The sequence below is a fragment of the Lepisosteus oculatus genome, chromosome 11 (genome assembly GCF_040954835.1).
Source record: "Lepisosteus oculatus isolate fLepOcu1 chromosome 11, fLepOcu1.hap2, whole genome shotgun sequence".
Classification (NCBI taxonomy): domain Eukaryota; kingdom Metazoa; phylum Chordata; class Actinopteri; order Semionotiformes; family Lepisosteidae; genus Lepisosteus; species Lepisosteus oculatus.
The window spans coordinates 29,147,620-29,170,388 of NC_090706.1; the positions used below are offsets into that span (position 1 = coordinate 29,147,620).

At 42.2% G+C, this 22,769-nt stretch overlaps 1 protein-coding gene across 5 annotated transcripts in view; it reads left to right on the forward strand.

The window, feature by feature from the left end:
• The window catches only part of LOC107077637 (hepatitis A virus cellular receptor 1 homolog), a 45,844-nt gene extending 23,078 nt beyond the window's left edge, over nucleotides 1–22,766 (forward strand). The window contains exons 3-7 of one of the 5 annotated variants that reach the window (XM_069196028.1): nucleotides 19,541–19,624; nucleotides 20,354–20,439; nucleotides 21,871–21,955; nucleotides 22,072–22,108; nucleotides 22,668–22,766. In XM_069196028.1, the coding sequence (XP_069052129.1) occupies nucleotides 19,541–19,624; nucleotides 20,354–20,439; nucleotides 21,871–21,955; nucleotides 22,072–22,108; nucleotides 22,668–22,764 (389 nt within the window). In that variant the 3' untranslated portion in view covers nucleotides 22,765–22,766. The other 4 variants (XM_069196024.1, XM_069196023.1, XM_069196025.1 and 1 more) reach the window with 4 other exon arrangements.
• Nucleotides 22,767–22,769: the final 3 nt, after the last annotated feature.

Genomic DNA, 22,769 nt, shown 5'->3' on the forward strand with positions numbered 1-22,769 from the left:
TTATGATTCTGCAATATTTCCTGGTAAGCAATGGGCACAAGGCAAGGTACTCCCAGTATGGGTCCCAGTCTATTGCAGGGGAAAGACACAAACACTCACACCTACTCACACCAGAACTCACTTAACCTACCAGAACGTCTTTGTGGGAGGAAACCAGAGCACTCAGAGGAAACTCATGCAAACCCAGGGAGAACATGCAAACTCCACACAGACAGCACCCCAGGTCTTGAACCCAGGACCCCAGCGCTGCCAGGCAGCAGTGCTAACCACTGAACTATTGTGATATCCTGTATATTTAACAATTCAATGTTTTGTTTGCTGCAATGTCAGTGATTGCAAAATAAGAGAGATAGATGAGATTTTATTGATCCCGAAGGGAAATTGATGATAAGTGACACCCTAGTTTCCTTGCACAATTAAGGGGACAATTAGAATCAAGTGATTAACATTAGGTAACAAGTAAAGAGGAAATAGAATTGGGCAGCCCTGTCCTATATACCTGTCAGAAACTTTGTGAGTTTGATCTTTACCACGCAAATCAGTGGAAATGGATTTAAAAAAATCTCAATGAAACAATAGGAAATAAAAAAATAAAAAAATAAAAAAATCTTCCAGTATACTTTAAAATAAATGTGAGCTTGGAGGCTTCAGCTTAAAAAAATGTAAACAATGAAGCCATAAAAAATAAAATCTTAAAGCATACTTTAAAATAGGTCTGCACCTAATTGCTTCATTTAACAATTAATTTATATGCATTTAGATGGGCAATTACTAGTTTACAGGAGATTAGCATCTGGTCATTAGCAGATATTGCTTTGTTCCAGGTCTAATATGCTTGATCAGGTGAATGAATGTGACCTCAGTTTGCCTCAGCTTGTGACACCACACTGGCTGTGCAGGGAGAGATTAACAATATATTTGGACAGTTTAACCATTTGGTTAGATAAGCACACTGCAAACTCAATAGCTATATTACAACCTCGGTCATCTTGGGAATCAAACGATGTTCTCTTTCACTTTGTAGCTGTTGTATGCCGCTGGTATTCAGATACGTTGGAAAATGTACTGTATCACTGCATAATTTCGGTAATCAGATAAAATGACAAATTTACTTAAATTGCAGAGGTTAGTGTGATTTAAGACTTTGCCAGATTTGTTGTTCCATTCTGCACACAAATTGATTCAGAAGAAACTTCTTTTCGGCAAATAATTGTAATTATTTGCTCACAATAATTGACATTAAAGCCCAAGTTAGCCTGTTGCCTAAAAGCAGGGCTCTTGGAGCAACTGTGCTTTAATGGAAAGGAAGAATTTTACAAACAGACGGTATTAAAATCGTCACTGACTGCCCCAGCAGCCCTGTAAACTGTGCAAAGAAATACAGGTGAGCACGGAAGAAAGATACTCCACTCTGCAAGCAACACTCAATGGTCTAAACACAAACTGAAAGTAAGTTACAGCACTTACATTATAATCATATAAATGTCTACAAACTACGAGAGCTGCGCGCAATCACATACTGATATCTCACCTATCCCATGAGCCTCTCGCCTGGCTCTTGTCCGACCTCTCGCGTTTTGTTGAGGGGAATTTGTGTTTTTTTTTCCCCCACAACCTCCAGTTGATCATTTAAACGCTTCATTTGCAAGAAAACACGCAGCGTTTTCAAACCACAGATGTTTAAAAGATCGCGGTTTGTGATTTTTAAAATTTGATTTCAACAGTGTCCATGACCTAATTACATTTTTTAGTACCTTAAGTTTTGGCTTATGCACAATTACGTACATGCTGGAATACGACGGTATATTTGAGTTCTGAATTATTGTTCAACATGGTATTTACACTATGCGAAATACGTTCATAAGACCACAAAAAAGCAGAATACCAGAAAGTCAAACTCAAAATAGTTTTAAGAAAGCACGGTTTGTGAGTATTGGGGTCAGCTTCTGATTTGTTTTCATTCAGCTGAGGAACAATTACCTATGCAACACTTCTAGGCAAAGATAAATGTTCTGTACTAATAGCTTTTTAAACGGAGAACCCACGAAGTTTAGCCCCTGTACACACAGTTGTGTTGTTACCATGCTTAAACATGGTAAATCGGAAGGATTTACTACTGTATACTACTACTGAGCACCGGCAGAGCGCGTGTTTTTTTTTCTGGGCGGTGTGTAGCCGTCTGCAGAGGTTTCGGTTCTCTGGTACAGGAGAGAAATCTTCCTCAGATCGGAGAAATTGGTTTGGGTCGCCGGCGAGGAGAACACATTCGGTTCTAGCATGAACGCCGCCTTGATTAGCCTCCCGCGTGATAGCTGCGCATTCCACGCGCCGTGGAGTGGGGCGTTCAGTGGGAGGTGTGGTCCATTGTCACAGTAGTTATTCGAAGTTATTCGAAGGAAAAGAAAGATTAAAACCTACGAGACGAAAGGCGAGGAGAGGGGTCATTTTAATGAGGAAGTTGGGGTTGGATGGGCGGCTTAAATGTTAAGAATTGATCACAGCCTCTTGATTGCTCTTTTTACTTTTGGTCAAGTCCATGCTGGAAAGAAAAGGGATCGTTTCAGCTCTGGAGCCTTCTTTAGGATAGTAGCTGGAATACTCCAGATGGAATACACCTTCACCTGTTTCTTTGCAGCCTATGCATGCAGACACAGCTCCCTACTTGAACCTTGATGTGATTTAAATTAAAGAAAACCGTGTCAAATTCTTCCTTCAAATTAGAGCACATTGCGTTGTATGGGCTGCCTGGAAGATAAGTCACTTGTTTGAAGGTGCTGCTTTCTGATCACAGCCTAACTTGAGCCTAAATGCTCATTATTGCAAGCTAACGAGTGTTTGCTGGAAATAAATGACTTCTGTATCAATCTTTGTGCAGACTGCAACAACAAATTAATAGGGCCGTCTGGCAAAGTTTCAAGCGACACAAACCTCTGTAGTTTAAAGTAAATTCATCATTACGGAAATTATGCAGTGCTACATTTTTCAATTTACCTGAATATCAGCGCATATAGAGTGGAACAGCTTCAAAGTGCAGGGGAACTGACTTTCCAACTTCGACTTAGTTTGAGGCCAATTTCCCAAGTTAACTGAGGTTGTAATGTAGCTGTTTGCTTATCTAACCAAATGGTTCAGCTGTCCAAATATATTGGTAGATAAAGTCTGCCTGCACAGCCGGTGTGGTGTCACAAGCTGAGGCAAACTACATTCATTCACCTGTTCAAGCATTATCTATATTGGACCTGGAACACAGCAATAATATCTGCTAATGACCAGATGCTAATCTCCTGTAAACTAGTAATTGCCCATATAAATATGTATACATTATTTGTTAAATAAAGTAATTAGGTGGAGACCTTCCATGTTAAAGTCAGCTTTAAGATTTCTTATGGCTTTTTTATTTTTTATTGCTTCATTGTTTAAGTTTTTTTTAAGCGGAAGCCTCCAAGGTCACTTTTAAGGTAAACTAGTCAGGATTCTTGATTGTTATAGATGCAGAAAGCAAAGAGTAATCCAGAAAAAAAAAACTTTATTTTACCAGAATCTTGCTCAGCTGGGAAGTTGATGTCCTCCTGATTGTGGTTTGTCACTAGACAAGATGAGTTCCTGAAGTGGTAGAACTAGCAGCAAGTTATTAATTCAAAGTGATTATTGTTCTGCTGATCACCTTTTTCAGTCTTAATTTGAGGATTACAGATTTCAGGACACACTCTTTAATAAACCTGTGTGTTCTCTATCAATCAGTGCAGCAAATGTTGGTTGTAAAATGCAGGGCAGGAGATAAAGTGGGTTTGATGATTTTCATTGTGGCAGAATGACGGATCACTGGCCACTTCCATCATTACATATGGTACATCATCTGCAGAGATGAGAGAGCCAGTAACAGAGATGGCTATTTATCACATTACCTCCACCAGGCCTCACAGACTGATGAGCATCAACTGCTGTCTCTTAGATCCTCTGAAATCTGTTTTGATAGCACCATGATATCGAAGACCAAGAACACGAGGCACTTCTTTACACAAAGGGTGGTGGGAGTGTGGAACAAGCTGCCCAGTCATGCGGTTGAAGCTCTTACCCAGGTTTTGTGTCCTTCAAGAAACAGCTGGATGACATCCTCAGATCAATTAGCTGCTAATGACTGAACAGTCTGGATGGGACTGAATGTCATCCACTTCACTAATGAATGCGTTGGGTTTCATTTTTTGTGCTGCTTGTAGGGGGAGCAGCTTCAGGGAGCTACCTTTCTTATTGTCTTATGTACTGTGTCATAAAACTGAACTGTCTGTAAAACTGGACTATATCTTCTTCATGTGACCTTTGTGTTTTTCCATTTTCCCAAAAGGTTGTATGAAGTATTTAGGAAGGGTGCTGTTTGAGCTCTGTTCTGCTGAATAAAAGTGTTTTTCCTTTCTAGTTAAAATCATGCTGTGGTTTTGGAGCTTGAGCAGGGCTGAGATTGTACTACACTGCCACCTAGTGGAGAAAAAAAGAGACAAAAATTATCTGAAATTAATTATTACAACTAATGCAATTTATTAAGAAATATATATAGGCATACATAAGAGACACATGCTGGAGAAATAAAAGTATTTACTATAGAAAAGTTTGTCTAATTTATTCTTCTGTTAGGGAGGAAGGCTATGAGGTACTGGTTAAAATTCCTTTTCTCTCTGTGAATAGAAAAATCATCATTCACCTCTGGACACCAGCTGACTGGACACCATACTGTATACAGTATAAACCATCCATACTGAACTCCAGCGGACTGGACACCATATAGTTCACATTATAAACCATCCATACTGGACACCAGCTGACTGGACACCACACTTTGTACATGATACACCATTAACACTGAAAGCTGGAAGTCCAGAATCCTTAATGAAGAGAACAGAGATAGAACAGTGTAGAAAAGCCTAAATATGTAGAATACAATTATATTTAAATTACTCTTATTTGCCAAATAGCAGATATTATAGCCAAGAATATCATGTGTTAGCAAAAACACAATATACTGCATGGTAGGTGTTTGAATGGTTGAGATGAGGTGTGAGCAGACCACACTGAATACTGGTAGAGTAGTCTGCAGGACACATTGCTGTGGCTAACACGGCTGACCACATTTAAACAGCAAAACTGTCTCTCGTCATAAAAACACAAACATTCTCCATATGCTGCAGAGTATACAATCAAAACTTCAAACGACGGTGTTTACTCCAGTCATCTGGATCTTGCGTGGTGCCTGGAGAAATAATATCTATAGTAACAGAATCCAGATACTGAATGTAAAGGTTGAAGCACAGGAGCAGGAACTACTAAAGGCTCTCCAGGAGCTCCAGAGAACTGCAGGACTGACACAACCAGCTTTCAGGGAGCCCTGCACCCTGGAGAGTCAGATAAACACAGAGTTTGACAGAAGCTGCTCATGAAACCTTCACTGCTGACCTCAAGTCCCAAACACTGACTACAAGTACTGTCAACACTGCTAAGAACACAGAAAGGGAAGTGGGGATTAGTGAAGACTCTATTCAGTTAACTGAATAACTGAACACCACAGCGTATAACTGAGATCAGCACCACAGATAGTGAGTCAATGACAGTCTGCTGTCTCCCTGGATCTGAAGTGCCTGATATTGTCTCTAAAGTCTACAGGCTTACAGGCTCTTTTCTCTGTAGCCCTTCTCCAGTCAGTTCCGGATTATACCGTCTGCACAGGGTCCTAAACTATGTACGTCACGGGAGTCAGGACCGGCTCCCATTACAACTGGAGGCCATTCCATAGCAAAGGACATCTACAAGATGTGACTGACTATGTCAGAACGACATGGGCAGAAGCCTTCTTTGCACAAGGATCCACAAGGAAATCGGGAAACTTTAAAAGTAGACGGGAATGGAGGAGAATCCATAGAATTTCCAAAATGCAGCTGCATTGGGAACAATGGCAGAAACAGAACCAGAGAGGAAAACAGCACTACTAACAGGTCCAGGAGTTTTACATGCTTGTGTTTAAATGCCAGGAGCTCTCAAAAGGTATAGGAAGCTACAATAGCTGCAGGGAATAGTAATATAAAAGGGATCACATGATGGAGAGGAATGTAAACAGTGAAGAGACAGGAAAGATGGAAGAGGGAGAGGAATGAACAATACAGTATATCAAAGAGTGTCAGGGGACTGCTATACATTACCAGATCCAAATGCTGATGTTAATCATAAGTACAAAAGTAGATGTAGAATAATGTGAGATTTTAATTGCAAACAAAGACATAGTTTTCATGGGAGACTTCAATTTCTCAACTCAGAAAAAGCTTCAGCAGAAACTGCAAAGGCAGACATGGTTCATGTCAGCTTTATTACCCAGTTTGCTGGAGCACCTACAGGACTATATCTGGCTGCTTCAGTATTTTAAAACTGCTGAAATACTTAAGAGCAGAAAAGATTTATCTTTTTACAATACAGAAGTTGGGAAAGCTGGAGGGAGGAAAACTATATTCTACAGTTTGAGTCCCAATACTACAGCATCAGTGACTGGTCATGTGGTATGGGTTTTAAATTCTACTTTAAAACTAATAAAAGCAGAAACGTTTTGGTACTTCCATTTGTGTTACTTTAAACTGCTAACCATATCTAAATCATTGCTATTGATTTGTAAGGCAACATAACCCAATGCTTTGTGTATTAAATGATGTTTCTCTTGTTGTTTCCAGGCAGCAGAGTCTCTGCTCTGACGGTCTGTGGATCCGTCGCCCAGGACATCACTCTCCCCTGCAGATACTCTGTGACGGATCTCGGAGTGACGACGATGTGCTGGGGGAGAGGAGAACTACCTCTTTCTGGGTGTAATAATATGATCATTTCCACTGATGGACAGAGTGTGAACTCCAGACTCTCAGAGAGGTACCAGCTGCTGGGACAGCTGACCGGAGGCGATGTCTCTCTGACCATCCTCCACGCTCAGGAGAGCGACTCTGGGCTCTACGGCTGCCGTGTGGAAATATCAGGCTGGTTTAATGATCACAAACTGACAGTTAACTTGATCGTTACAAAGGGTGAGTGAACTGCACAGTAAAAATACTCGAAACTAAAAAAATGTTTTTTTTTTAGCAAAATACAGCTAATTTGTACTCCAGCTTGATTTAGTTCTTGGGCTGTTGCAGTTCTCGGAAATGTGACTAAGTCAGAACAAACAGGAGTGACGTTCTCCTCTCAGAGGTAGCTTCTCTGATGATATTAGTGTTACCAATCCGGCTATTATAGCCGAGAGAGAAATCCAGACCCTATACGGGAGCTGGAAAATATACTTTGAGTTAAGATAGTTCCTCAAGCGCAGTCTGAGCACGTAGTCGAAGGTGAAAGCCTGAAGTCCAAACCAAGGAGAGTACTTGCCAAAGCAAAGCCCCAATCCGAAAGCCGTAGTACAAAGGCGAAACTAGTCCAAAGCCAAAAGGGTGTGTGAAACCAATAAAGCCCAGACCGCAGGAGTAGCTCACTTAGGAAAAACCAATACTGAGCGAGGTGGCGAGGAAATGTTCATGTATCATAAAGCTTCTTTCTTTTTATTGAAATCATCATAACTGCATCACTTCCTGAAGACAGCTGCACTACAAGTGGATGCAGTTAGTAAATGTCTAAACAGCTCAAATACATTGTGCTACAGCTAACAGGCCACATTGTCACAGGACGTTGTTATAAATATCATCAGCTAAGAAGGCTGACCACATTGAAACAGCAAAGCTGTTTCTCGTCCTAAAAACACAAACATTCTCCATATGCTGTACAGTACACAGTTAACCGATGGTGTTTACTCCAGTCATGTGGATCTTGCGTGGCACCTGGAGAAATAATATCTATAGTAACAGAATCCAGATACTGAATGTAAAGGTTGAAGCACAGGAGCAGGAACTACTAAAGGCTCTCCAGGAGCTCCAGAGAACTGCAGAACTGACACAACCAGCTTTCAGGGAGCCCTGCACCCTGGAGAGTCAGAAGCTGCTCATGAAACCCAGTTATCTGGAGCACCTACAGGAGAAAATGCTTGTATAGATCTTGTCTTCAAAAACAATTGAGACACGTTGAGGTAAACAGGTATGAGAGTTAGGGTTAGGGTAGGGGGTACTGTATAGGCTGTAAGAGACAGCTGATTAGTCAGAACCTACAGTATAATGTAAAGAGCAGAGACAGAACAGAGTAGTGGTGTAAAATAACTGGAATAAATTTATATCGCAACTGAGTACCGTAGGGGGTGTTTAAATGATGAGAAATAGCTGTATCCGACATGGGTAAACTTCAATACTTTAATACTTCTTGTTACACAAGAGGACTTAACTGTTTTGACAAAATTAAATGTACTTCATATGAAAAAAAAGATGTTACAGATCAGAGGAGTCACAGTGCTGGTTTGAACACAGACCCTTATTGATCTGAGAATCTGCTTCAAACCAGGAAAATGACTTCAAGAGCACAGGTGGGTACCATGTTCCAGACACCTGCTGCTCTTTGTGTAAAAAAGTATTTCCTGTCACATACTTCACTGTGATAGATAGATATATACACTGTGCTATACCCAAGGCTCCCCATGTTCTCCTTTGTTCCTCCACCACATCTGGAAGAGGAAATGATGAGTGAACACAGGACTCCTGTATCCAGCAACTCCTTCTAGGTAATGGTGTGTGAATTTTCCACATCAGCGATTTTAATTTGAGAAACCTGAGCTACGAATCACAAAGCAAGAGAGGAAGTCAGATGACAAACTGAGTCCACAGCTGACCACAGTAGGGGAAGTCGGAGCTGAAAGTCAAGAGTCTACAGAAACTCAGACACAGGGGCTCCAGTGTGAGAGCAGCTCTTCACAATGAGACTCTGCAGGACCCTCCCATCATGCTGCCTGGTCATGAGCCTCATGGCAGGTAGGAGCTCACTGGGCTTTTGAGCTGTGGGTCACTGACTGGGATCATCACACTGGGCTGCAGGGCTCACTGGGCTTCATACTGGAGATACACTGGAGAGATGACTGTGAGGACAGGACAGAGTCTGTCTCTGCAGGCAGGTCTATACTGGAGTTTACAGGGAAAAACACCTCAGATCTTAATAAAATAATGTACTTTCTTGTCATAGCATAGCAGAATTTCAAAAAACTTCTGTTAAAGATATTCTCTATCCCAGATCAGTTTTCAAGTAAGTTTACATTCTGGTGATTTTTCACCTTCAGTGGAATGAAGTTTCTATTCTTGAAGATCAAACTCTTTTAATATCAGAAAAACATGCCGGAACTCGGTTTTAACATATTTTGGGGGGACTTGATCAGAAGCAGTGTAATATGATTTTCTTCCTCATTCTCAGTCACTGGAGTCTCTGCTCTGACGGTCAGAGGATCCGTCGGCCAGGACGTCACTCTCCCCTGCAGATACTCTGTGACGGATCACGGGGTGACGATGATGTGCTGGGGGAGAGGAGAACCAACTCTTTCTTGGTGTAATAATATGATCATTTCCACTGATGGACAGAGTGTGAACTCCAGACTCTCAGAGAGGTACCAGCTGCTGGGACAGCTGACCGGAGGAGATGTCTCTCTGACCATCCTCCACGCTCAGGAGAGCGACTCTGGGCTCTACGGCTGCCGTGTGGAAATACCAGGCTGGTTTAATGACCAGAAACATACAGTTAACTTGATCATTACAAAGGGTGAGTGAACTGCACAGTAAAAATGCCTGAATCTAAAACAATATGTTTTTTAGCAAAATAGAGCTACTTTGTACTCCAGTTTGATTCTGTTCTTGGGTTAAGATAAGATAAGATTTTTATTGTCCCCTGAGGGACTTTTTTATGGACACACAGCACTCCTGTACTTTTAAATAGAATGCAAACAAAAACTAAAAAAAGAAAAGAAAAACATTGCACACTATTCTATTAGAAAAAAGTAATAATTGTTAGGGCTGTTGCAGTTCTCGGAAATGTGACTAAGTCAGAACAAACAGGAGTGACGTTCTCCTCTCAGAGGTAGCTTCTCTGATGATATTAGTGTTACCAATCCGGCTATTATAGCTGAGAGAGAAATCCAGACCCTATACGGGAGCTGGAAAATATACTTTGAGTTAAGATAGTTCCTCAAGCGCAGTCTGAGCACGTAGTCGAAGGTGAAAGCCTAAAGTCCAAACCAAGGAGAGTACTTGCCAAAGCAAAGCCCCAATCCGAAAGCCGTAGTACAAAGGCGAAACTAGTCCAAAGCCAAAAGGGTGTGTGAAACCAATAAAGCCCAGACTGGAGGAGTAGCTCACTTAGGAAAAACCAATACTGAGTGAGGTGGCGAGGAAATGTTCATGTATCATAATGCTCCTTTCTTTTTATTGAAATCATCATAACTGCATCACTTCCTGAAGACAGCTGCACTACACGTGGATGCAGTTAGTAAATGTCTAAACAGCTCAAATACATTGTGCTACAGCTAACAGGCCACATTGTCACAGGACGTTGTTATAAATATCATCAGCTAAGAAGGCTGACCACATTGAAACAGCAAAGCTGTTTCTCGTCCTAAAAACACAAACATTCTCCATATGCTGTACAGTACACAGTTAACCGACGGTGTTTACTCCAGTCATGTGGATCTTGCGTGGCGCCTGGAGAAATAATATCTATAGTAACAGAATCCAGATACTGAATGTAAAGGTTGAAGCACAGGAGCAGGAACTACTAAAGGCTCTCCAGGAGCTCCAGAGAACTGCAGAACTGACACAACCAGCTTTCAGGGAGCCCTGCACCCTGGAGAGTCAGAAGCTGCTCATGAAACCCAGTTATCTGGAGCACCTACAGGAGAAAATGCTTGTATAGATCTTGTCTTCAAAAACAATTGAGACACGTTGAGGTAAACAGGTATGAGAGCAATTAGGGAACTACGTGCTTTGAAGAACTGTATACTTTGAAACTGTACAGGATGTGTCCAATGCAAAAGTCTACAACCTCAGAAAAGCAGATGTTGAAGGCATGAAACAGCTCAAGGGAAAAAAATGGAACAGGGTAGATATGGTGTCAGTGCAAAACAGATGGCAACAGTCTAATGAGATTGTGCATAAAACACACAACACATTAATCCCAGGAGTTAGCAAATCAAAGGCTAGAAAAACAAAACCCAATTAGTTCAACAAATTAATTTGGAAAAATATAAGGGAAATGAAGGCACTTCATAAAATGATTTAAAAACAAGCCAGTCAAATAAAAAGGATACAGTGAACTGCTGGAACAGGTTAAAGAAGATTTGAAACAGACCAAGAGAGAGACAGAAAAGAAAACTGCAACTGAGCAAAACATGAGTTTTTTCATTACCACAACAAGAACAGCAGCATTAAGGATGAAGCAAAATGTATTCAAGCCAATGCTACTGTACGTCTTCCTTAGTCATCCTTAGTCATCCTTAGAATTCAAGACTAGGCAAATACCTAGGAGATCACAGTTTATGCAGACAAGCACAGGGTTTTGCAGGCAGGAAGGAAAAAGAAACTGTAATTGGGAAAGAGTGAGCTAGAAGAGACTGCACTGACCCAGTGAAGCCAGTGTACTTCTTCAGAACCAACAGAAAAACACGAACCAGACGACACCAGTGGAAACTACAGGGAAGAGTATTTAACACTGAAGACAGGAAGGACTTCTTTACACAAAGGTTGGGAGTTATGTCAATAGCTCCGAATACCAAAAAGATTATAAATATAGTCCAGTAATATATAAACAAATGCAAAAAAAATATAATTTGATATATTAAATTCTATATAATCAGCATACAGTGATTGGAATCAGCCTTAGTATTTTAATTGCAGATATTCCTGCCTGACTAAGAAAGGCAAATGCTCTTTGGATCTTAGCAACAAAAGAAGCTTATTAGCAGAGTTTGTTGCCCGTAATCTGTTACTTTAACTTGTCTGATTGGAACCCTGGTTGTGCACAGCTCAGAAGAAAGAGCAATGTGACAATGTGTTTTATACCTCATACATCTTTACAAATAACATCCTAAATGAGACGTCAACAATCTCAACAGAGACAAGGAAGGACATTTGATCCAATTTTGACGTGTCACATCTTTTAACACACAAGGAACCTTGTTCTGACACCCTCTCTAACGAAGATTTCCGTCTCTTTCTCCTCCAGCTCCTTACACAACTGCAGCTACCGAAGCCACTGTCTCCGCTTCCACAGAACAGCCCTGGGACAGGAGCACAGGACACACCACAGGCAGACAGCACAATTACACACAGGGTACGCCACAGCTACCTAATGAAGATCCAGCCGAAATAACATTAGTCGACTGCGTAATAATCAAACGCATTTTCTGCATAGAGTAAACCTTCTTTTGGTAATTCTAATACAGAATGTGGTCTCTCAGCATGACTGAGACTATAGGCGGCGACGCCTCTCCTCAGTGTTGTTCCAGGCTTATATTAGTACTGTAAAAGAGGTTTACATTATCAGTTACGGGCGAGAGAAAGGCACACAGGCGTCGCTGACTTCACTCCTAAAGAGCACAGATACGGCGTGTAGTTTGTATGATCTCTCCTAGTTTGTGTGGCTTTCTTTCCACAGTCCCATACTGGCAAGTTAAGTTGTTTTCCTGGAAAACCGGCCCTGGAGTGTGTGTGTGTGGTATCCCAGCCGGGGTGTACCCTGTACTTGCCCCCATGTCTCTCTGGGAAAGACTCCGGCTCCCCCGAGACACCGAATAGCAGGAGGTGTTTGGAAAACGGGGGGACTGAAGAGCACAGACAGTAATAACACACGCGAACCGGCGGAAAACCATGTCGAGGGAAAAGCTGGTGTTCTCTGCCTTGACGGGCGTTTCTTTGAATTACCCTTCTTGAAGAACATCTACATAATCTAGTTTATCAACAACCGAACCAAAAACAGATAACATTATATATCAAAACAGTTTTTAAACGGGACTTTCAGGCTCAATGGCGATTTATATAGCAAATATGTGTTTATTTACTATTTTAATTGACATTAATTGGTCAGTAAATGTTTAAAGAAATATAACTAACTGTACATATCGGATATTTATTTCGAATACGAATGAAATCGCCACATGCCTTTCACAGTTCATACTTTAATAACCATCAATTTTGCAGTGAGGTCTGATGCTAACCAGGCATTGAACCCTAGAGCTACCTGCTGGTGAAAAGGTGTAATTACAATAGGGATTTCATTGAACTGCGTCAACTACAGCACCCTGCCGTAAATCTTATCATACTGTCAGCTGCAAGACCGGCCATCGAGTTGATAGAAACTGGACTGTGAGAACAGCCAGTGCCCACCCAAACACTGACCTCCTCGCCCGTGTCCGGTTTTCATCAGTATTGCTGTGATCGGGCGCTACTGACACTTTCCCGTGTTTGTAGGAGGGGCTGTCCGGACAGGAACCCACCCTCCGCACGTCCCCGTGAGTACAGCTCCTATCTCGCCCCCAAACACAGTGTAACCGAACGGAACCGGAAACCTACAGACATTCCATAGACCGAGGCTGAAAACTCTTGTAGTGAAAATGGCTTGGAGTTTTCTGTACAAACACAAGCTTTCAACATTGAGTTCCACTTGTAGAGATACCAGGGAAGTGCTGGGCCCTGGGTTCAGTTCCGGAGGTATTATCTGTCAAGAGTTTGCAGGTTCTCTGTGTGTTTCCTTCCAGGTGATTCGGTTTCCTCTCACAGTCTAAAGACGTGCTGGTACAGTAGGTTAATTGCCAGCAGGGAAACTCGGCCCTGCGTGGTGCTGTTTCTGTGTGTGCCCTGTGATGGACTGGTGTCTGCCCAGGGTGTGCCCGTTGCTCTCTGGGATAGGCTCCGGATGCCCAGTGACCCAGACGTGTATACAGTGGACAGGAAGTGGATGGGTGGGGAAGATGGAAGCAGGGATACGAGTCTGGTGGGGTAAAGTTGTATTTTTCTAACTCTTCCTCCTTTGCCCACCAGGATGAAGTCCTCATTGCGAATGGGGTTCGGCTGCTGTGTGTCGTGTGTCTGACCGGCGCGTTTCTGTCTGCGCTCCTCTTCAGGTGCATAAAGCGATGACACCCACCATGATGAAGAAAGAGCCTTGGATTCTTCTCCATTCAGCACCACACCTGTACCACTTGAACAACATTGTTGCAGCTTTTCATTCTCTAATAAAGTGTGTACATTCAGAAGGAGTCTGAGATTAGGAACCTATTTCTGTACAAGTGAAGATCCTACAACTACTCACTTTAAACAGCAGATTAATCCCTTTTATAGTTCAGTGCAACAGCTGTACCACACTGACACCTAGTGGGAAATTCTTAGAGGTGTTATTCCTTTAGAAAAACAATTACTGCAAATATTGAAACTTATTAAAAATAGTGGAGGATAGGTATATGTAAGAGACACATGCTTTTTTCTTATTTTAATCAGTTATTATTTAAGTAAGGAGGAAAGTCCTTAAATATAGGCTAAAATTGCCTTTCTCTCTGTTAGCTTTGTGCTAAAAGTGAGGACCCATAATGTAATGTAGAGAGCAGAGTCACGACAGTGTAGTGGTGTAGGATATCTGGAATAAACTTCAATATTAACTGTGCACAAGCACTGTATGTGGTGTCAAATGATGAGAAATAACTGTATTCCACATGGGTGATTTAATACTTTAGTCATTTTGAAAGCTTCTTGTAACAGAAGAGGACTTTACGTATTGACAAAATTAAATGTATTTCATATAAAATGAAGAAGTTACAGACCAGAGGAGTCAGTTCAACCCATAGTGCTGGTTTGTACTCAGAACCTTTTTGAACTGAGAATCTGCTTCTGACCAGGAAAATGATTTCAAGTGCAAACTGGGTACCATGTTCCAGACACCTGCTGCTCTTTGTGTAAAAATGTATTTCCTGTCACATACTTCACTGTAATATATATACATACACTGTGCTATACTCAAGGCTCCCCATGTTCTCCTTTGTTCCTCCACCACATCTGGAAGAGGAAATGATGAGTGAACAGAGTAGTTCTCTTCACAGGCCAGTGTCTCCAGCTGATATTTACAGAGGACAGTTCTCCTGTCTGCAGGCACTCATTTGCACTTTTCTACACTCAACTCCATCTGCCCCTGTTCCGATTCCCTTCCTGTGATTCAATGCAACATTGACATTTACAGATCTCCTGTCCCTGCACAGGACTCCTGTATCCAGCAACTCCTTCTAGCTAATGGTTTGTGAAGACCATATTTGGGAACCCCTGGCCTAGAATACTACAACTTCAATTTTTTTAAATATAGAAACCTGAGCTACGAATCACAAAGCAAGAGAGGAAGTCAGATGACAAACTGAGTCTACAGCCGACCACAGAAGGGGAAGTCAGAACTGAAAGTCAAGATTCTTTCAGACGCAGGGGCTCCAGTGTCAGAGCAGCTCTTCACAATGAGACTCTGCAGGATCCTCCCATCATGCTGCCTGGTCCTGAGCCTCATGGCAGGTAGGAGCTACCTGGGCTTCTGAGCTGTGGGTCACTGACTGGGATCATCACACTGGGCTTCATACTGGAGATACACTGGGGAGATCACTGTGAGGACAGGATAGAGTCTCTGTCTCTGCAGACAGGTTTTATACTGGAGATACACTGGAGAGATCACTGTGAGGACAGGATAGAGTCTCTGTCTCTGCAGGCAGGTTTTATACTGGAGATACACTGGAGAGATCACTGTGAGGACAGGACAGAGTCTTATGTCTTTGCAGGCAGGTTTTTTACTGGAGATACACTGGACTCTCTGGGCAGTTGTGTAGCTGTATCATGGAGGGTTCACATTTCTCATTATAAATGTAGATTTTCTTTAAGGAATTATAAATTATAATTAAACCCTCGAGTGACGTGGTGGCACTGTGGTTAGCTTTGCTGTTTGGGGTGCTGTCTGTGTGGAGTTTGCATGTTCTCCCTGTGTTTGTGTGGGTTTCTTCCAGTTACTCTGGGATCCCCCACAGTCCAAAGATATGCTGGTAGTTGAATTGGCGTTTGGGAAAATTGAGAAAAATGTGCTGTGTACTTGTATGTAACTGTGTCTCTGTCAGTCTGTCCTGTGATGGACTGGTGTTCAGTCCAGGGTGTATGTCAGTCTGTCCTGTGATGGACTGGTGTTCAGTCCAGGGTGTATGTCAGTCTGTCCTGTGATGGACTGGTGTTCAGTCCAGGGTGTATGTCGGCTGGTGCCCATTGCTTGCTGCCATAGGCTCTGGCTCCCTCACAACCTTGTATTAGATAAAGAGGCTAGAAAGGACAGAATTTAACTTCATTAGAAAATTAAAAGTAAAAGGATTTTTCATATAATAAATTGAAAAATACAGCTACTACATTTAAAGTTGCAAAAGAGAGGAGGGGACGTTTAGTGCCACAACTCTTTGTGTAGAGAAACATTTCCTTTAATTTATGGAAACATATTTAAAATTCCAGCTGTGAGTCTGTGTCCTAGTTTCTCTGCAGGGTGTGGAACAGTCTTTTGGGTTGGCTCTGTCTGTATCTATACATTCGGATATGGTCATATGCTTTAGTCAGAACTTCTCTCCATCTCCTCTGCTCTAGACTGAAGAGGTTTAGCTTCTTTAACCTGTCTGTAAGAGGCCGTCTCCTGAGACCAGGAATCATTCCTGTTGCTCTTCCTTGAACTCTTTCTCAGGCTGCAATATCTTTTCTGTGGTTTGATGACCAAACCTGAACGCGGTTTTCCAGGTGAGGCCTTACTAGGACGCTGAAAACCTTGAGCATAACTTCCCTGGGTATAAATTCCACACTCTGTGCTCTAAATCCAAAAACTAGACTGTTCGCTTTTTTTATTGCTTCCCAACGTTGTTTCAATGAGGACACAGAAGCCTCTTCAGTAACACCCAGGTCCTCTCGTGTCTAACTTCCTGCAGGCCTGGGTCAGCCCTGTGATGTGGACAGTGTGTTGTTCTGCTTCCTGTGTGGCTCACTCTGCAAATAATGTTTCTCATGTTCTTTCCAGGCAGTGGAGTCTCTGTTGTGACAATCATTGGTCAGAACATCACTCTCCCCTGCACATACTCTGTGAAAGAGAATGGTGTACAGAAAATGTGCTGGAAGAGAGGAGAAATACCTTTTGCTTCTTTTATGGTGTGATAAAAGATGGACAGAGAGTGAAGTATCATTCAGTGGAATGAAGTTTCTATTCTTAAAGATCAAACTCTTTATATCAGAAAAACATGCCAGTACTCAATTTTAACAATCTTTGGGGACTTGATCAGAAGCTGTGTAATATGATTTTCTTCCTCATTCTCAGTCACTGGAGTCTCTGCTCAGACGGTCAACGGATCCGTCGACCAGAACGTCACTCTTCCCTGCAGATACTCTGTGACGGATCACGGGGTGACGACGATGTGCTGGGGGAGAGGAGAACCACCTCTTTTTGGGTGTAATAATTTGATAATTTCCACTGATGGACAGAGTGTGAACTCCAGACTCTCAGAGAGGCACCAGCTGCTGGGACAGCTGACCGGAGGCGATGTCTCTCTGACCATCCTCCACGCTCAGGAGAGCGACTCTGGGCTCTACGGCTGCCGTGTGAAAGTGCCAGGCTGGTTTAATGACCAGAAACATACAGTTAACTTGATCGTTACAAAGGGTGAGTGAACTGCTCAGCCATGTTGAGCGACTTCCTTCTCCTCGTGTCTTTACAAGTGAAAAGGAGCTGAGTGAACATTTCACTGTCGTGTTTCAGAATAACTCTTCTTCCAGATGTTAGTATATCAGATACAGAACAGCAGTTCTAACAACTTGTGACCTTGACCCCTGTCCACTCTGTCTTACTGCACTGCAGGCTGTAGTGTAGGACTGCCAGTCAATATGTTAATAAAGAGTTTTTATGGTTTAGCACATGAGCACAAACTGAACAAACACCAATGAACAATAGTGTACAGCTACAATTAAGATACAGCAATTAAGAACAGGTATGAGAAGTTAACCCTAACCTTTTCAACTTTTCCAACTGTAACCTTGTGGGAGTGGGAGGAGCCATGGCAAGCACCAATAAAAAGCCCCTAACTGAGGGATGGGAGCACTGGTGTGAGCTTAGCAAGAACCGAAAATAACACAGAAAAGGGTGAAAAAAACAGAACGAAAAGCAAAACGAAGCATGCCGCTGTGCATCGCGACACCCAGGCTGGGTTTGTCCTATTTAACAGGGTCCAGCCTGGGTAAAAGAAGAACCACGAGCACAGCAGTGGCCAGACTGGACTTTAACCTGTTTAACGGAGTCCAGTCTGAAAGAGCAGAGAGCATAAGCCCCAAACAAAATAGGAACTTGATGTGTGAAAACAGTCAGCCTGTACCAGTAAAGATACAGGACGTGACAGGCAAAAAGAAAAAGGAAATGAAAAGAAAAAGAACGACAGCCTTACGCTCGGGTACGATCCCCCTCTGGGACTGCCGGTGGAAGTTCCTCCCCTTCCGGGGCTGGCCCTGCAAGTCCCTTAGGGGGGTGTTCAGTGGGCTTTTATAGAGCCCTCACTGCTGTGGCTCATCTTCAAGCAGCCAGGACAGCTGTGGATACTAAGGCAAGGTGAAGCCCTGGATGAAGTGCTCCGCCTCCACACTGGACACGCCCCCACGTAATGCCACACAGCACAGGCTCTTGGCTCAAGGACAAGGTTTCCTTTTCCTTTGCCCAGTTGTATAATTTGTCTCCCTTAAACATTCTATGAATTCAAAATTCCATATTGTCACATATGTAACATAGTCTTACTTGCATGTACAGAATGTAGTTATCAAATCCGTAAGTACACATCTTTTTCATTTTTGTGCAATATTGACTTCTATAATCCAACAAAGAACATTTTCACCGTATTTGCAAGAAACCAGAAATAGAGAGTTTTTGGAGGGTGGGAATGAAGAGATACGGTTTGTATCCTCTACGAGGAATGAATCATGTTGTGCTCCAGTCATAAACACTCAAATTGGTGGTATGCTTTATTGTTCCATTTTACTATCATATAGCTTGAAAATAATTAATGTTCGTTACACATTCCTTTTAGAAAGTGTTTGCAAGTAATAGATTAAGAGAATATGAATAACATGTTAATACATTTACAGAAACTCAGATTATTCTATATTTTATATACAGTATATGATATTTTATTACCAATAGCTCATTTCTTATGTATGAATCGAATTTCTTAATCTTAGAGAATCAAATGTATTTGGATCAAATGTTACCTTTCAAATACCTTTTGTTTTAGGACTTCTCATGTCAGGTGAAGTATTTAAGTTTATATAGACTAAATATATCAATTTTAGGGTAGCACACTTCTCACAGGTCTTGGGTCCTGAGTTTGCTTCCGGACTGGGGTACCTTCTGTGTGGGGTCTGCATGTCCCCATGTCCCCATGTCCACATGGGTTCTGTCTAGTCCTGCCTAGTTACCTACCAAGAGTCTCCAAAACCATGCTGGCAAATGTAATTGGCATCTCTAAGTGGTTGTGGGTTTATTCCCAAGTCCTGAATTTCCCCCAAGTCTCTGTTTCTTTACCAAGCAGGAGTTTCTTCTGTCCCCCCTCCAGCTTCTGTGACGACCACCAACTCGCTCGTCCCCTCCTCAGTGACGCCGGAGCCTCGGACGTCAGCAGCCACCACTCAGACCCCGAGTACGGAGGAGTGCCACCCCCTCCCTAACACAGCGACAGCTCAGCACACACGCCGTGCACACCCTCGAGAAACACACCCTGGCCTACACACCCACACAACAGTCACAACCAGATTTTAAAATTCTTTGACTGCTTCACATTTATGAAGATCTTTTCAGAAGACACTCTATATAGATATCTACTGTATATATATATATGTGTGTAGATATATATCAATATTTATAATTATATGTAGATATATATTTATATAGTAATTTTTTCTAGTTTTATGTATTTGTTGGTGAAGCTGCTCGGGCCAAAGAGATGCTATAGAGTCACATCGGATTTGACAAGGAAACTGACCATGATCCTCAGTCACCTGGTCACCCTGATTTACGGCCCTCAGTCACCCTTGTCACCCTGATACATGGTCCTCAGTAACCTGGTCACCCCGATTCACAGCCCTCAGTAACCTGGTCACCCCGATTCATGGCCCTCAGTAACCTGGTCACCCCGATTCACGGCCCTCAGTAACCTGGTCACCCTGATTCACGGCCCCCAGTAACCTGGTCACCCAGATTCATGGCCCTCAGTCACCCTGGTCACTCAGTATCTTTAAAACCAGACAGCTCTCCTGACAAAGCCCAACATCATCTTCTTTCCTGCAGTACTGTAAATCATTACAACATGCCCAGGAAATGAATGAAAATGAATGGTTGTGCCTGTATTTTTAATAACGTGTCTGTGTAGGTAAATCGACTGGGAAGGCAGCAGATTCTACAATCAGCTCCACAATGTCTTCAGCTCAGCTCAGCAGCTCAGCGTACAGTAACTCGGTGAGTGAAGACTGTGGCTGAAGAGTTTGCACACTCACAGGAGAATACTGTCTGGCATTGTCATTCAGATCTTCAGTCACTGGTTGGTTTGCACATGACCAGCAGTAGCTACAGTATCTGCCTCTGGATAAACACTAAGGGTCTAATTTAACCTGTGAGCAAACTCTCAAGATCACAGAAATAAAGAAGCTGGGCACTTTGCACACAGATCTTGACCAAAATGCTGCTGTTCAAAAGGTGGTCTTAATTTCTTTCCACAAGTCTAATTGTGCTTGCATCCATGTCATTAAAAACCATAAGAAATTGTTACATGATGGGGGCAGGAGATTTTGAAATGTAAGAATAGTGGGGTGTTAAAAAATCACCATTTTTAATACGAAGCAAATAATTACAGATTGATGATTTCCTCCACCAAAGACTGGGACTACAGAATAATACACATCTTTTATGCTGCAGCACAGTGATGAAGGAATATTAATCAGGACAAAATTAGACAGGACAAACAAATATTTATCAACAATAATTTACATAATCATGACAATTTAATTTAGAACTCTACAATACACACAACGATTATTCTAAAGACAGATTATTTCAGTCAGTGTGTTTCAGAGTCCTATTCCACCAGACAGGTAATTCCACAAATCTTTCCCTGTAGTCTAGGTACATCACAAAACACTTAACTGTCTAATGAAAGGAAACCTGAGTTCTATAAAAAATGGGTCATATAAGAATTAAATCTTTGACTCTATACCATGGATAAGCACAAGTGAATGGGAACAATTTCCCTGTTCTTCTAACAGTGCGCCACTAAAACAGGAGGGATGTTTTTAGCATGAGAATTCCACTAAATATGAAATCTGAATTAAAATAAGACCACAAGCTCTCTTGGAATAATGCACAAAGTCCAGAACTCTTTAAAGTGCTTAAATTGCATGGATAGAATTTTGTTTTAAAACTGAGATGATAATGATGAAGATAAGTAATGGTAATGATGACTGATGAGGTCTGCTTTCCTCCCTCTTCTCTGCTTCTCTGTTCCCGTATTTATGTTGTGGTCCAATCCCACTGTATGCTGGCTCGGCTGGCTCTGTGACCTCACTAGGAACGATCTGGTGGCTGTTGAATGTGTTTTCTTTCTTCAATATGGTGGCCTTTATGACATATGTTGAAGTTAAATAACCTGTGTAAACCATTAGGAACAACTTTTAATCATCTGTGTCTTAAGACGATGATGATGTGCCTCCAAACCTACTGGGTGAGGTAATCAATCAGAGAAGTGCAAACATTACTAACCTAGGTAACTATGTAGTCACAGTTTCTTCTGGGTCTCCCTGTGTAGGTATGGAAATGGCCCGTTATACTGAAGACAGTGTGCTGATCCTGTTAGTAAGACACATACCAGTAACACTGTCCTCTGTGTGTCTGCAGGCTGGGGGCCCAGTCCTCACTATAGGGCTGGTGGCAGTTCTAGCTCTGGTGCTGGTGCTCCTGACCCTGCTGTTTCTCCTGCTGCGTAAGTAGAGATCTTTATCACCCCTGATGACAGAACTGTCACCGTGTTCAGCTCTGCTCTCACTCCCCCCCTCCTTCACTGAAGTGTTCAGTCACATGGCTCTTCCTTTACTTTAGGCAGAAGACAACGGAGAGCCAAGACGACGACTAGACTGTAAGTATGGATGAAATGAAAGAGAAATAACTGAGGCCTAGCCCGAGAATGTACATTTAGACAGGTTTTGTGTTTGGTAAGAGTGACTTCATGTCGTGAGGCCCACGAACTGGGCTTTATCGTGAGCTTTTTGCCAGTCTCTCCGCACAAAAGCATTATAGATATGCATCCCCTTCTCCTTGCCTTCTTTTCTGGACAGGTCATAGCTAAGAAATAATACATTGATAATCTATTGCTTTAACTCTTCACCTTTGAACTTTGAACTTTGAACTTTTGTGATAGCATAAGATATTGCAAAAGATGGGAGGATGGAGTCTGGCCTATCCACACATACCTTCAAAGTCTGGTCTAACTATCTTGAAGTGGAACATCAGTGGTTGAAAGGAGCAACTGCTTTATAATGTTCATAGGAATTCATTGTGTTGCCTTCTCCTGTCAATAAATGCTCTTTGCGTGTCTGGAAAGAAGAATCATGTTTTTGACCTGTTTCAGAAGTCAGTCATTAGCAACAATGAGCTCAAGCACAAAGATCTAATGATCACCCATCCTCTATCTGCAGGGACCCGCAGGTCATCCCAGAACTGCAGACCAGAGCCAGAGTGGAGGAGAACATCTACAGCATTGACCCACAGGATGACTATGAAGTCTGTCCTTGACATCC